Source organism: Lithobates pipiens, unplaced genomic scaffold (genome assembly GCF_037356315.1).
Source record: "Lithobates pipiens isolate NorthernLeopardFrog02 unplaced genomic scaffold, aLitPip1_a1.2 Scaffold_18, whole genome shotgun sequence".
Lineage (NCBI taxonomy): Eukaryota > Metazoa > Chordata > Amphibia > Anura > Ranidae > Lithobates > Lithobates pipiens.
In genome coordinates this window covers 224,706,006-224,722,583 of record NW_027507758.1, presented here as the reverse complement: position 1 = coordinate 224,722,583, position 16,578 = coordinate 224,706,006, and the positions used below count along the sequence as shown (strand labels likewise).

The 16,578-nt window shown below is 44.5% G+C and overlaps 1 protein-coding gene across 4 annotated transcripts in view; it reads right to left on the bottom strand.

The window, feature by feature from the left end:
* The window catches only part of CUNH6orf118 (chromosome unknown C6orf118 homolog), a 203,507-nt gene that overhangs the window by 74,297 nt on the left and 112,632 nt on the right, over nucleotides 1-16,578 (bottom strand). For all 4 annotated transcript variants that reach the window (XM_077486634.1, XM_077486635.1, XM_077486637.1 and 1 more), the window contains one exon: nucleotides 962-1,086. In XM_077486634.1, coding sequence (XP_077342760.1) covers nucleotides 962-1,086 — 125 coding nt within the window. The remainder of the gene's footprint in view (nucleotides 1-961; nucleotides 1,087-16,578) is intronic.

Genomic DNA, 16,578 nt, shown 5'->3' with positions numbered 1-16,578 from the left:
CATGCAGCCTGTCCATCATTGCAGCCTGTCTATCCTTGAAGTCTTGTGCATCGTTGTCTTCTTGTCAGTGTTAATTTCAGATTTTATTATTAAAAATGGCACCATCGAGGTGTCCTGTGTATCTCAACGGCGCCCAGTAGTTCTCGGCCACCTTCGGCCGTTCTCGGCGGCTTTCAGCCTTTCTCGGCTGTTTTCAGCCGCCGAGAAGGGCCGAAGGAGGCCGAAAGCCGCCGAGAATGGCCGAAGGTGGCCGAAAGCCGCCAAGAACGGGTGAAGGCGGCCGAAAGCCACGAAAAGGGCCGAAGGCGGCTAAAAGCCGCCCAGAGGCTCAAAAATCGTGGAGGATCGGCGTATAACACACATCTGCGATTTTCCCCTGATTTTAAAGGGAAAAAAGTGCGTGTTATATGCCGATAAATACGGTACTTCCTTCCTCTGTTTTTTTTTTTTGTTTATCCAGCCTCCCAGAGATAGGAAGTGTATACATAAATCACTGTGTATATTAAAAGCATGGGTATTTACAATTACAGACAGTAGAAGGCAGAAGATCCGTACAATACTATGGGGGGACATTTACTCAGATTGGATCAGCTGTGCACAGTAACCAGTTTCTAACTTTAGCTTGTTTAGCTAGGCTTCGAAAATGTGCATGGTTACCATGAATGGCTACTCCAGATTCTGTCTACCCTGTCTTACAAAATGCACTTTTTTATGTATTATTCTTTATTGCTGCATTCTTCATAAAGGCTTAGTTGGAGCAAAGCACACCATGAATAGCAACTTTGTGAAGTACAGTATGTTACTGGGATGGCCATTTTTTGAAGCAAATTAGGTCATGATTCTGAACAGTTTCCAGAAATGAACAAGCTGACATGACTTAATTTGTTTTTACATGTACACCTCTCTCTGAATTATCCTAATATGCTTATGTGTTATGAAGTGCACCCCAATCTCTACTTACTGCTCGTTATGCTGTAGAGCACACAAGGTTTTTTGTTCAAGCTCTTTCACCTTTACTTCTGCCTTGTGCACATCTTCAGTTCTAACTGCTCTTTTCTTCATTCCAGCTATCTTTGATAGTATAACCTGTGAAGTTAGAAGCAGATTTATATTAAAGTGATTGTAAAGCTTTATTTTTTTTTATAAAATATCAAACATGTTATACTTACTACCCTTACCTGCTTTGTGCAATGGTTTTGCAAAAAACAGCCACAATCCTCCCCTCTTCTGAGGTCCTCTGCCGATGCTTCCTACCCCCCCTCCACACACACACATGCGCTCATTGGTTGATTCCATCTCTTACTCTCTGCCCCCTTCCCCTTATAGTCCAGCTCATCACTTCGGGGCTTAGGTTTTGAAGAAAAAGCTATGGAGCATGCTTCAAAACTTTCTGATATCACTTCTGGCCCTTGCATTCCACGGTGGTTGCGAAAGGGCGGTGGCCATCTTGCTTCCACGGACCCTCATTCCCGCAGCTGCTGGTCTGCACAGAGACAGGGAACACTGTCCCAGGTTCACTTAATGTATTGATGAGGCTGTTTACTTCTACATCTTGTAAGTGTTTTTAACTGTTATGTTTTAATAAAAGGCTTACTGCACTTAGAAACAACTTTCTTTGTATATTTCTATCCCCCCCAGCCTGGAAACAGCAGTTTTTTTACCCTAATGCATTATATGTATTAGGATAAAAAAAAAGAAAAAAAAAACTTTTAGGCTTTAGAACCCATTTAACCACTTCAGCCCCGGGAATGATTTACCCCCTACACTTTTTGCGATTCGGCACTGCGTCACTTTAACTGACAATTGCACGGTTGTGCGATGTGGCTCCCAAACAAAACTGACGTCCCTTTTGCCCACAAATAGAGCTTTCTTTTGGTGGTATTTGATCACCTCTGAGGTTTTTATTTTTGTGCGCTATAAACAAAAAAAGAGTGCCAATTTAGAAAAAACGCATTATTTTTTTACTTTTTGCTATAATAAATATCCCCCAAAAATATATAAAACAACATTTTTTTCCTCAGTTTAGCCCAATACGTATTTTTTTACATATTACATAAAGAAAAAAAAAATCGCAATAAGCATTTATTGATTGTTTTTTTTACTTATTTTAAGTTATAGCGTCTACAAAATATGGGATAGTTTTATGGCATTTTTATTAATAATTTTTTTTTAACTAGTAATGGCACCGATCAGCGATTTTTATCATGACTGCGACATTATTGCGGACACATCGGACAATTTTGACACATTTTTGGGACCATTAGCATTAATACAGCGATCAATGCTATAAAATTGCATTGATTACTGTAAAAATGTCACTGGCCGTGAAGGGGTTAACCACTAGAGGGCGGGGAGGGGTTAAGTGTGTCCTGGGGGAGTGATTCTAACTTTCTGGGGGATGGGCTAGCAGTGATACGACACTGATCGCTGCTCCCGATGACAGGTAGCAGACGATCAGTGTCCTACCACTAGGCAGAACGGGGAGATGCTGTTTACATCGGCATCTCCCCGTTCTTCAGCTCCATGACACGATCACGGGTATCCCAGTGGCAATCGAGTCCGCGGATCCCACGGGCATGGTCACGGTGATCGTGGCAGGGGCACATGCACCGCCGGTGGGAAATTCAAAGTAACGTATGGGTACGTTACTTTGCCCAGCCGTGCCATTCTGCCGACATATATGTGCTGATAGCGGTCGGCAAGTTGTTAAGTAAAATGAATAGGATTTTTTTTGGAAAGGATCATTATTCCAAACATTTAGGTCTTTCAGCAAAGAATGCCATATGTTATTCTTAATCTGAACTCAATTTTTCAGTTAAATGTTATTAACTATGGCCTACCTATATAAATTTCCAATCACATGTGATGATTTCTGACACTATGCCCAATTACTCTTTCTTTGCATTTAGTATATCAGTTTTGCAGTATAGCCATCATCATAGGGGAGAAATGTATTATTTACAATAAACAAAAAATAGATGTAGAGGTTAGTCTGTTTTCATTTTTTTAAAAGAGACCCTGCCACCTTACCTACATTGAGCAAAATTACAGTGTCACTGCAAAGGGCAACCCCACCCCTGACCTCCCTATACTCACCTTACCAGCGCTCCACTGATGCTCCTTCCCTTTCAGCAGCCAGGGACAATACTCAATGCAAACAGCTCACTCTTCTAGGTAGGAAAGAGCACATCCCGTATAGTCCAAACAACATATGTATTATAATTCCTCCACCAACAACTCAGATTGTTGCCAGACACTTCCCAGTTTAAAGACACACCAGCCATCACCTCATGAAATGAGCACTCACCAGACGTGCGCTAAAAAATGTGTGGCAAGCTTAGCATGTTAACATAGGTAGGTGTCATCCTGAGCAGCCTATGCATCCATCCACAGTGCACTCCTCTCCAGTTCCCAGCACCGGTCCAAGCTGCAGCAAATAAAGCTTTCACCAGAGCCAGCAAAGATGGTAATAGTATAGAATTTATTGCACCATGAAAATGACATACATAGCACATTAAACAAAACTTGAAGATGCCCTATCAGCTGAAACACATGTTGGGACTTTATTGCTAACGTTGTGCCGCTGAATGACATCAGTCAGCAGTGGATTTCTGTGAAAGTTATAGTGGTTTTGCATTGATATATCAGTCTGTTTGTTTAGTATGCTACAATTGTGATTCTCATGGTGCAATAAATACTATACTATTACCATCTTTTCTGGCTTCGGTGTGAGCTTTATTTGCTGGGAACTGGAGAGGAGAGCACTGTGGATGGATGTATAAGCAAAGTGTGATGACACCTACCTATAATGACATGCTAATTGCTACACATTTTTTAGCACCTTTTCTGTTGAGTGCTCATTTCATGAGATGGTGGCTGTTGCTTTTTTACACTGGGAAAAGTCTAGCAACAATCTGAGTTGTTGATGGAGGAATTATAATACATATGTTGCTTGGACTATACAGTAGTTTTTTTGCACTTTATCTGCACCTTATGCACTTTTACACCCCTCACACAGCCATTAATGTCTAAACTGCTGGCAACAAAAGTGAGTACACCCCTAAGTGAAAATGTCCAAATTGGGCCCAATTAGCCATTCTCCCTCCTTGGTGTCATGTGTTACAAGGTCTCAAGTGTGAATGGGGAGCAGGTGTGTTAAATTCTGTGTTATCGCTCTTACTCTCTCATACTGGTCACTGGCAAAGAACTAACGATCTGAAAAAAATAATTGTTGCACTACATAAAGATGGCCTATGCTATAAGAAGCTTGCCAAGACCCTAAAACTGAGCTGCAGAACGGTGGCCAAGACCATATAGTGGTTTAGCAGGACAGGTTCCACTCAGAACAGGCCTCGCCATGGTCGAGCAAAGATGTTGAGTGCACGCGCTCAGCGTCATATCCAGAAGTTGTCTTTGGGAAATAGATGTATGAGTGCTGCTATTATTGCTGCAGAGGTTGAAGGGGTGGGGGTCAGCATGTCAGTGCTCAGACCATATGTCATACAGTGCATTAAATTGCTGTCATCCCAGAAGGAAGACTCTTCTTAAGATGATGCACAAGAAAGCCTGCAAACCGTTTGCTGAAGACAAGCAGACTAAGGACATGGATTACTGGAACCATGTCCTGTGGTCTGATGAGACCAAGATAAACTTATTTGGTTCAAATGGTGTTGTGCATGTGTGGCAGAAACCAGGTGAGGAGTACAAAGACAAGTGTGCCTTGCCTACAGTCAAGCATGGTGGTGGGAGTGTCATGGTCTGAGGCTGCATGAGTGCTGCTGGCACTGGGGAGCTACAGTTCCTTGATGAAACCATGTACTGTGATAAACTGAAGCAAAGCATGATCACCCTCCCTTCAAAGAATGGGCCCCAGGGCAGTATTCCAACATTGGCCCTAGTATATGAATGGGTCTCTTGGATTGTGGGCTCCTTGAGGGTAGGGACTGATGTAAGTGTGCAATGTACAGGGTTAGGGACATTTGTAGACACTCAGGTTGAACTGGATGTACTGATGTCTTTATTCAACCTTACTAACTATGAAACTATGAAACTACTATGAAACAAGCTGTGCACTCACTACTTTACAATGTTGTCACATGAAAAGATATAAAATATTTACAAAAAGGTGAGGGGTGTACTCACTTTTGTGAGATACTATATGTCATAATGTCCTGCCCCACTCTTTTCTCTTAACAGATGGCAGCAATATAACATTGACTTTGCCTTTACCAACTTAATTCCTTAACTTAACTACATTAACTGAAAAATACTATATAAAAAAAAAATAATTCACTTTCCAAAATGCTTTATTTTTTTTGTAGGAAACATTTGGACTAATTGTTTATGCATTTTAAACAGTTTTTGTCACTTTTATATTATTATAAATGGGTAATCGCATGACTTGTTAAGGGGATAGGAGTAAACACAGATTTTTCGGACACCACATTTTTTAAAGTGAGTTTTCTCATTGAAATTATTGGAAAAGTCAGTTGTGGTAAGAAAATGATGTCTGACAGCCTTTCACAAACTTGCCAAAATAGATGTGTGATGAGCTTAGGTTTCCTCAAAATCCATCTCTAACCCAAACTCCAAACTTGTGCTTTTGCACTCCAATTAGCTGCAGGATGGATCATTCCCTACTTTGCAGCCCTAGGAAGGCCCTTTTCCAATCACATCTGATTTGTAATACCATCTGGCATTCAGACCAATGACAAATCATTGCCTGAAAAAAGGAACGCCACGAACTATGTCTCTCATTAAAACCTCAAACTGTGGCATAAAAGGATAGACACCTATTTTTGCTCATTCCAGTGTATGAATTTCAACTAAAGCTTCTGAGCTCTATAAACAATATGCTTTTTACAGCTAAAGGAAATAACTGAAAATGCTAGGAAAAACAAAATGAAAGCTTCACCTGATGGCTCCCAATAATATAAAATATCAATATGCATTATTTCATATTTAAATAAATAAAAAGCTAATTTAAATTGTTATTTTCTTAGTCTTAACTATTGTACATAAAATATCTATATTGAAAACCATTAAACAGTCTTTTAAACAAAAGAAATAAGCCAATGGGAAAAACTCAATTAGAAACACCCATTCTCCATGGCAATTTATCACGTGGCTATATTCTCATACTGGGACATTTTTTGTTCAAAAATATGAAATAGTAATTTGTATAGAATAATTTTGATATAAAAAGCAATTTTCCTTTTTTTTTATTCTTATCTACCATTCCTCTCCCTTTCCCCCTACCCTTTTTTTTTCCAAAATCTTCTTTATTTTGGCTAATCTGTGCCTTTGATAAATTGATAACAACATTAATCCAATAGATTTGCGTGTTCAAATTTATTCCAATGTTGACCATGTAAGTACAGTTTGTAAAAAGGAATGGGGGGACAATCTAAATGCCTGTACTAAGAAAATGATGACTATTTTGAGTACAGAAAATAGGAAACAGACTGAAAAGTTGGACAGTGATCTGCCAGCTTTGGAAACACAACTTACTTCCTTTAATATACACCCTTTTTACAATAAAAAAACAAATAATATAATAAAGAGAAAAGATTTTGGTGAGATAAACTATCCTTTGATGAGGGCCAAGCTTATAAATAGATTAATTCACAAAAAACACAAGGTAGATTCAAACATACTACACATCACATACTACACTAATCACAATTATCTTTCTGGTTTTCCTCCACAGTTCACACAGGTTAAAGGTCCTGTGAGACCTAATAACACAATAAAATAAATGATCATGTTGATGGGATACCTGAACAACAACAGAAGAAACAAATGGTTTCTCCACATAATTCGGATCTCCAAACTTCTAGTGGGGTGTCACAATTTCTCTTTCTGGTTATCCAACAGGTTATACACAACGTGAAGTGTTGGGCGACTTTAATTCTTCTCTATCTGACACTTCTAGCACTATCACTCTTTTTTTTCCCCCCTCTTCTCCGGGTCGGGGGAATAGAACCCTATGTAGTAAGAACGCACTTACAGATGTAGACAAATCTGTTTTAGTTCTTGGTCTAAGCTTTTGCCCTCAACAAAATATGTTTTGAAGTTTGAATTAGTTTGAATTAGTGAAAGAAAATAGGATTTTTGTACTCATCGTAAAATCCTTTTCTCTGTAATTCACCGACCGACACAGCTCCTCTCTGTAACTAAATGGGTTGTATAGCCTGCCATTAGGAGAAACTAGGCAAAATTGTTACACAATACACAGAACTTTAATCCCGCCCCAGGGGGGCGGACCCTGTGCTATCAACCCTCCTCTTGCTCCCAGCAGCTTCAGTACGTCAACAAGCAGTATAACGTAGAAAAAAGGAGAGGTGGGTGCTGTGTCGGTCGGTGAATTACAGAGAAAAGGATTTTACGGTGAGTACAAAAATCCTATTTTCTCTTATATTCACCGACCGACACAGCTCCTCTCCATAACTAAATGGTACATCCCCAAGCAGTGCAGCATTAAAACTTCATCCACCATGGCAAGTGGGAAGTAGTGAAAACTAAACCCACAAAAAAACAGCAGTGTGTGGAAAAACTCCCCCATATAACCGGGCATCCTCAACAGGAGTGATCCCCAAAACCGCAATATTGCGGAAGTAATGCAACAATGCATTTAACAAAAAACAAGTACTGCGTTTTTATCGAAAAACCAGGAAAAAATTCAATTGCAACTACACGGCCGCCTGCAAAACTTTGCGACCAAAACCAGCATCAGCCGATGCACTGACGTCTACCATGTAGAACTTGGTAAACGTATGGACAGACGACCAGGTCGCCTTTCACACCTGAGCGACAGACGTTTGGTGTCGGAAGGCCCAAGACGTTCTGATTGCTCTTGTAGAGTGGGCTGTGACTGGAAAGGGAGGCACCTGCCCCTTCAAGGCGTAGGCTTGGACTACAATCTGTCTGATCCACCTGGAAATTGTGGCCGATGAGACCGCCATGCACTTCTTAGGACCAGCCACCGAAACAGTGAAGCCGCGTACACACGGGCGGACTGTATGGCCTACTTAGTCCGTCATACAATCCGACGGACAGTCCGTCATACTTTCGAATGAACGGACTTGACCACACACGGATGCACAAACAGTCCGTCGAAAGCTTGCGCGATGACGTGTACAGCACGTACGACGGGACTAGAAATAGGAAGTCCAATACACAGCAATGCAACCTTCCGCCGTGTAAATCCTTTCTGAGCATGCGCCATTCTTAGTCCGTCGAACTAGCCTACTGACGAGCGGATTGTCCGCTGAAACCAAAGTATGACGGACAGAATTTAGAAAAATCCGAAATACTTAGTACGCCAGACTGCACGCTGAAAAAGTCCGCTGAAGCCCACACACGAGCGGACTGTCCGCTGAAATGTGTTTCGACGGACTAAGTAGGCCATACAGTCCGCCCGTGTGTACGCGGCCTGAGTCTGACTTCCGAAAGGAAGTTGTGGCAGACAAGAACACCTTCAGAGCCCTAACCACATCGAGAGCGTGAAGGGCCACCTCTTTGGGGTGCTTCGGCTTAGGACACAATGATGGCAATACAATGTCCTCATTGATATGAAAAACCGAGACCACCTTCTGTAGAAAGGACGGTTGCGGACGCAACACCACCTTATCCCTGTGGATGACCAGATAAGGCGACTTGCAGGACAAGGCCGCCAGTTCCGAAACCCTCCTGGCCAATGTGATGGCCACTAGAAAGACCACCTTCTGTGAAAGGGTCAACAGATGAATCTTCCCGATAGTCTCAAACGGCGGCTTCCGAAGTGCCGACAACACCAGGTTCAAATCCCATGGAGGCAACGGAGGACGCACCGGAGGGACTACATGTCACACCCCCTGAACAAAGGTACTCACTAATGAGTGAGATGCCAGGGGTCGCTGGAAAAAGACAGCCAGAGCTGAAATTTGCCCCTTGATGGTGCTCAACGCCAACCTCAGGTTTATACCTTGCTGAAGACACAGCAGGATCCTGGATATAGAGAAGGAGCGCGGATGCCACCCCTTCTCCTCACACATGGAGATATAGGCCTTCCAAGTACGATGGTATATCTTCCTGGAAGAAGATTTCCACACCCTCAGCATAGTTGGAATCACCGAGCCAACAGACCCCGGTTCCTCAATACCTGTCTTTCAACAGCCAGGCCGTTAAAGCCAGCGATGGTAAAGCAGGGTGAAAGATTGGACCTTGAGATAGGAGGTCCTCTTGCAACGGCAGTCGCCTGGGAGCGTCTGCCACCAGGCGCACTAGGTCTGCGTACCAGGCCCGCTGAGGCCAATCTGGGGCAATCAGGATTACTGGAATCCCCTCGGCTTCCACTCTGCGAGGCAGACGTGGCAACAGTTTTAGCGGAGGAAAGGCGTAGATCAGCTGGTACTGATCCCACCAGCACATCTGACGCGTCTGCCCACGGATCTCTGGTCCTGGACACAAATCTCGGTACCTTCCGATTGAGTCGGGAGGCCAGTAGATGCACATCTGGTGTGCCCCACCTCAGGTACAGCAGCCTGAACACCTCCGGATGCAATGTCCATTCTCCTGGGTCCAGCATCTGTCGACTCAGATAGTCCGCCTGCCAATTTTCCACCCCTGTAAATGTCTGACAGGGCCGGCACATGTCGCTCTGCCCACCGAAGTATGTGAGCGACCTCCCGAGCAGCGGCTGAGCTTCTTGTTCCTCCTTGGTGATCTATGTACGCCACAGCGACTGTATTCTGATTGGACGCCCTTGGAGGCTCATCGACCATGTGTGGAGGCACAGCCTGATCGCTCTCAATTGGAGCAGATTGATCGGCAACTTGGATTCCTCCGTCGACCAGAGGCCCTGAGCCGACTGAATTCCCATCCCTCCACCCCAGCTGGACAGACTGGTGTCCGTAGTTATCACCGTCCATGTCAGAGGAAGGAACGATTTCCCGGACTGAACCGCCGGGGACCACAACCACCAGATCAGGGAGTCCCTGACTGGTTGACTCACCTGGATCTGTCGATCCAGGGACAACGGAGATTTGTCCCATTTGGTTAGAATCTCCTTCTGCAGGACCCTTGTGTGGAACTGGGCATAAAGTACCGCCTCGAAGGAGGCCACCATGAGTCCCAGTACTTGCATGTAAAAGCAGAGCAACGACCACTTGCGGCTCATCAGTAGATTGGCCGCCGACCTGAGAGTCCTCAATTTGTCTGAAGGGAGAAAAACCCTCGCTTCCCTGGAGTCCAACAGTAACCCCAGGTACTCCAGACGCTGAGTCGGTACCACCACCGACTTCTTTAGGTTCAACAGCCACCCAAATTCTTGCAGGTTCTGCAAGGTGATCCCCACATCCTCCACTAATTCTGAGGCGGAAGAAGCTCACAGGCGGAGATCGTCTAGATAACCCACGATCGCGATCCCGCAATGTCTCAGCAACGCCAAAACTGGAGCCAGTACCTTGGTAAAGACTCGGGGGGCTGATGCCAGGCCAAAAGGAAGAGCCACAAACTGGTAGTGGGCTTCCCGGAATGCCAAACGCAGAAATTTTTGATGCCGAAGGCATATGGGTATGTGCAGGTATGCATCCTGGATGTCCAAGGATGCCAGGAAGTCCCCTTGATGGAGTGCAGCGACTACTGAGCGAACTGATTCCATTCTGAACCTCTGCACTTTCACAAAGTGGTTGAGGGTCTTTAAGTCCAAGATTGGACGTACCCCTTCCTTCTTGGGAACTACAAACAGATTTGAGTAGAACCCCTGGAAGCGTTCTGATTCCGATTCCGGAACTGGTACAATCACCCCCTGATTCAGCAGGTCCCTCACAGGGCCTCCTGGCGAACCGGGGACACGGGTATGCTGGAATGGAAGAATCTGTTTGGCGGCCAAGAGAGAATCTATCTTGTAGCCCATGGAAATCAGATCACAGACACATTGGTCAGATAACCGGGAGGTCCACCTGGCTGCAAACTCCCGAAGACGACCCCCCACCCGAAAAGTGGGTGGGGGCAAACTTTCATGCGGTAGCACTTTTGTTCGCAGGCTTGTTAGGTTTGTGGGTCCAGGGACGCTTCTGACCGTTTGTGTGCGTCCTGTCGGGCTGGGGGCATTTTGCCGAAGCTCCGGGCGGACGAAAAAGCCGATTGTGAGCGGAAAAAGAGGGCCCTTGCCTACGGCGTGGCTCCTTAGCCTTCCTGGCCTGTGGAAGTAGAGTACTCTTACCACCCGTGGCATTCTTAATAATGTCATCCAACGAGGCTCCAGAGAGCCGGTTGCCAAGGAAGGGAAGATCAGTCAGGGCTTTCTTGAATGCCTGGTCAGCAGACCAGCATTTCAGCCAAATGAGGCACCTCAGCACCACGGCTGACACAGAAGCCCTGGATAAAAGGGGGAGAGTATCCAGGGCCATGTCACAAAGGTACTTAAGGCCATGCACTAGTTGGTCTGCTAGCTCTACGCAGACCGGGGAGGGGTTCTGCTCTCACAATTCGCGGTGCAAAAGTTTTGCCCACTCAGTCAGTGTCTGCGACACCAGTGCGGATGCCAGTACAGGTCGCACGGCCGACCCCACAACCGTAAACAAGGAACGAGCCACTGCCTCGACCTTCCTGTCCATGGGATCCTTGAATGCAGGAGTCCCCTTAACCGGAATTGTGGTTACTTTATTTAACCTAGACACTGGGGGGTCCACGACCGGAGGAGCCGACCACTTTTTGAGAAGGCTTTCCTCAAAGGGGTAACGCACCGCCAGATTTTTGGGGACCCAAAAGGTCAGTTGCGGGCGACCCCATTCCCTGTAGATGAATTTGTCAAAATAAGTCAAATACGGGAACACTTTAGGTGAACGTGCTGGCTTGCGGGACCCAAAGGGGACCGGTACATCAGCAGAGGAATCCACTGGCTCCTGAATATTCAGGGTATCAGGCACATCTGTGATAAGTGCTCCAACAAGCGCCTTGTCGCTCCCGGACCCGGTCGGGGAATCATCCTCACTGTCTGAACGGTCCTGGTCAGCCACATCAGGCCAAACTGCTGGTTGCAAGCTGAACAGTGGAGCCTTGAGTGGAGTGTCAAGTGTTTTTTTGACTGCTGGTGACTGCTGGGTTGCATTTTTAGGTTCTTTTGGGGCTTGTTCTTGTAGCTTTTTATACCCTTTTCTGTCACTTTTTTTTTTTTAAATAGTTTTTTTTTTTTTTCTTTCCTTCCTTCAGCCTACTAATTAAGGGGAGGGTTTAATTGGGCACAGGTGCTTGAGGTCTATATAAGTTTGGGTAGAACTCATTTGAGCCTGCTCATCTTGAGTCTGTGAGAACTCTGTCTAAGTGGAACTGGTCCAAGTGGTGAGTTAAAAACCAGAGTTTAAAACAGGAAGTTATAACAGGGGTCATAGTAGCTGTGTAGTGAGACTTCCCGAGTGTTTGTCTGAGTAGTGTGTGTGTGTGTGTGTATCGTTAGTGCTTGTGCATTGTGGGTGCACGCTGATCTGTGAGTACCTGTGTACTGTCTTGTTGAGTATCAGTGTCAGGAAGCTAGTTGTTAGGTAATTTGGACTGGGTATAATCTCTAATCCTCATTAAATTAATAGGTACGATGACTGGCGGGTGTGGAGAGGCGACTCGGTGTACATCTTGCGGCATGTATGCGTTCCTTGATCATCTGATCGAGGGTGAATACTGCTGTGCAAAATGTAAGCACATTGTTTCCCTGGAAGCCCAGGTTCTGAATCTGGGGAAGCAACTGTCAGCACTGAGAGGCCCCTCCACCCTAAATGAGAACCAGGAACGTACACGGCAGGTGCCGGCAGGGGCCAGCACAGAGGTGGGTGGAGACAAGGAGGTGCAGGCAGTAACAGAGAGTAGATGGGTGACAGTCAGGAAGGGTAGAGGGGCAAGTGCCAGGGAGGCCGATCCAGGGCTGGAGCATCCCAATAAGTACGCTCCATTGAGTGACATTGGTGATCCCAGTCAGGGACCAGCACTGCTGGAGCTGAGGGATTCTCCTAGCTGCCAGGAGAAGAACTCCTCCAGTGAGAGTAGGGGGGGAGCGAAGGGAAAGGAAAGACAGATTCTGGTGGTAGGGGACTCAATTCTTAGGAGGACAGAGAGGCCAATCTGTAACAACAACCTGAAGTGCCGAACTGTATGTTGTCTGCCGGGCGCTCGGGTTCGGCACATCACGGATCTGGTGGACAGATTACTGGGAGGGGCTGGGGAAGACCCAGCTGTCATGGTGCACGTTGGCACCAATGACAAAGTCAGAGGCAGATGGAGTGTCCTAAAGAATGATTTTAGGGAATTGGGAGCTAAGTTGAGGAAAAGGACCTCCAAGGTAGTATTCTCAGGAATACTACCAGTACATCGAGCCACACCAGAAAGGAAGAGGGAGATTAGGGAAGTAAACAAGTGGCTCAAAAGCTGGTGTAGTAAGGAGGGGTTTGGGTTCCTGGAGGACTGGAACGACTTCTCAGTCGATAACCGGTACTATAGAAGGGACGGACTGCACCTAAATGAGGAGGGTGCAGATCAGCTGGGATTAAGGATGGTCAAAAAGTTAGAGGGTTTTTTAAACTAGGTGATGGGGGGGTGGGTTCAGAGATAGAGATAGCCAGCGTGGAGCATATTCCAGAGGGTAATATTAGGGGCATTAGTGGTAGGGTAACCGAAGCACATAAACCCAAGGTAAATATAGTAGCGAGTCCTAGGTGTAATCTTGGAACACCCAAGAGGATAGTATGTGACCGGTCAAAATATATTAATACATTAAAATGTTTGTTCGCCAATGCCAGAAGTCTGCCAAGCAAAATAGGCGAGTTGGAAGCTCTGGTGCATCAGGAGAGCTATTATATAACAACAATACTGCGCAATGGTCAGCTAAAGAGAAATAAGGATGAACTAAAGGCTGCTAACACGCTAAAATTGGGATCTTTTTAGCTGGGAAAAATGTCAAAAATAAAGTGTAAGCGCCCAACTTATATATATATAACTCTTAAAATAATACAAACGTGTGTGCACACATGTGTAGCAAATGAGTGTAGAGTGACCCCAAAAGAAATGGGGACAATACTGGTATATATATTGAGAAAAATAATAAGATAAAAAGTGACAACCTATAAATATGTGCATAAAATCAGTTGAAAACTATATAAATACTTATCCCAGTGAAGAGAGAAACAGAACAAAAAACAATCAGCATAAACACATAGAGGTATAACTAATAAAACTGATAAAGTCCATAATAAGACATGCAAGATATAAAGTCCATAAAGGAGCGTGCAGAATGTCAGTCCCAATGTGTTACGGTATCAACTGAAATCCTGTGTTGTTGTGACCAAAAAAAAGGGTTTTCCACCCTGTGACGCTCCCACCACCTTGCGGGGTGCAGGCTTACCGAATAAATATGACCCAAGCAGACATACGCCTCAGGGGTCAACCAGAGCTTGTAATCTCGGCTAAAATGGTCCCAAATTAGGTGTTCCAATCGTGCCACATACGGTTCACACAGGCGACTGGGTATGATCACTGTTTTTCATATACATGGACAACTCCGACAATAGCTCAGGCATGGAAGATGAAGAAACAAAGCCAACATGGCATAATAACGTTTTTAAAAAAAGACCTTTAATAAAAATTAGTTCAAACTCACATTTCCAAAATGATCAACAAAGCATATCAGAGGAAATAGGCAGTAGCGGAGTCCTCCCGACGCGTTTCGACCTACAGGTCATCATCTGGGGTGGGCTCCAACTACTGACACACTGCCTTATATAAGTACTTACACAATAAAGTGATACCATTCCCCCATGTGTTGCAATCATGCCCACTTCCGGTACACCCAAAATGGCGGACGGGCGTGCGTTCCACGCCTCCGTTTTTTATGCGTTCCACCTATATGTCCAATGTATTTGGATACAAGAGGCATAATTGGGGATATTAGCGGCCCCACTTCCGGTTATAGTAAGATGGCGGCCTGGCGTGCGTTCCACGCCTCAATAATAATGCGTTCCACCCATTCCTAACAATGTGAAGAGGAAGGGACAAAGGCCTACTGATGTAATAATACGATTGCTGCCATAGGGCTGTACGCCCAATGTAGACTTTTGTTCAATGGACTTGTAAAAGGCGTGTAAAACAAGCCCGTCTCGCCATCGGGTCGCAACCCGAAACCGGAAGTGCGCATCCACGATGGTACCGGAACCGGAAGTGAACAAACGTCACTTCCGGTACGGAACAGGAATAGGAACGAGGCCTGGGCATAGGTTAGACATGTTACCTCCTCCCCAGTATACCAGAAAGGGTGCAACAGTGACACCTAATGGCCACAAATAAAATTGTCATAATAGTGAGGAGACAATACACAAAATATATCGTGTTGTGAGTGATATTTATCACATAATTTAAAAATATTATTATTAAATAAACTGTCTTGTTAAATAAAATAAAATAAAATTAATATCAAAATAATCATTAAGAACAGGCATCTACCAGTAAAGTAGACCTGCAGATATATGTATGTAATGCCAAACTCCATATTGCAAATATCGAAGAACTTGTCTGAACCTTTATGAATCATCAATAAAAGCATTAATGTCCCACTCCACATTCATACCGAGTGGGGAGTGGGACTGAAGCTCATAGATCCAATAAGTCTCCAACCTGGAGACCCCTCGTGTGAGAGGCCCCCCTCTCCAGGGTGGAGTATATCTATCTATCGCAACGAATTGTGTGCCCCGTAAATCATTGTTATGACATTCCCTATAGTGTCTTGGCACTGTGTGTTTAGACACCTTACTTCTGATCAGGGAAATATGTTCGCCTACCCTCGTGGAAAACGGTCTAGTGGTACGACCGACGTACTGCTTCCCACAAGGGCAGGTTATTAGATAGACCACGTATCTAGTTTTGCAAGTGCAAAAAGATTTAATGGGATATCTTCTCCCTGTCACTGTGGATGTGAATTCTAAAATTTTCCGTTGTGTCAATGTGTTGTGCTGACACACACTACATTTTTTACATGGAAAATAACCTACCAGGTTGTGAAAAAAAGGAGGCCGAATTGGGGGATTAATGATGTTGGGGGCTATTTTACTTTGCAGTGTTGGAGCGCCTCTGAACAAGACGTTCGCTTTTTCGGGAAGATTTGGACCCAACACAGGGTCTTTTTTTAGGACCCCCCAATATTTACTGAAAATATTTTTTACTTGCCTATACTGCATGTTAAAGGTAGTTATTAAAGACCACTTTATGAGGTTGAAAAACATCATGTCCACGGAATTACATCTACAGTGGGATTTGGTGTTTTTACAACAGTACATCACGGAACAAATGGTTCCTCGTAGCCTTAGATGGGATATTGGCCCACAGCAGGGAGAGTCCGATCCAGACTCTTGGTTCAAATATTTTAACGAGGCAGGAATCAATCTTCTTTCTTTCCTAATTTCAAAGAAAAAGGCTCGTTTGACAAGTATAGATAAGGAAATTAAAGAAATTAAAGACAAATTGAATATATATAAAGGTTCGTCGGAATACATCTCCCTTTCGTCCAATTTACTCAACTATTTGGAGAAAGAGGACCGTGAACAAAAAAATAAAAAACAG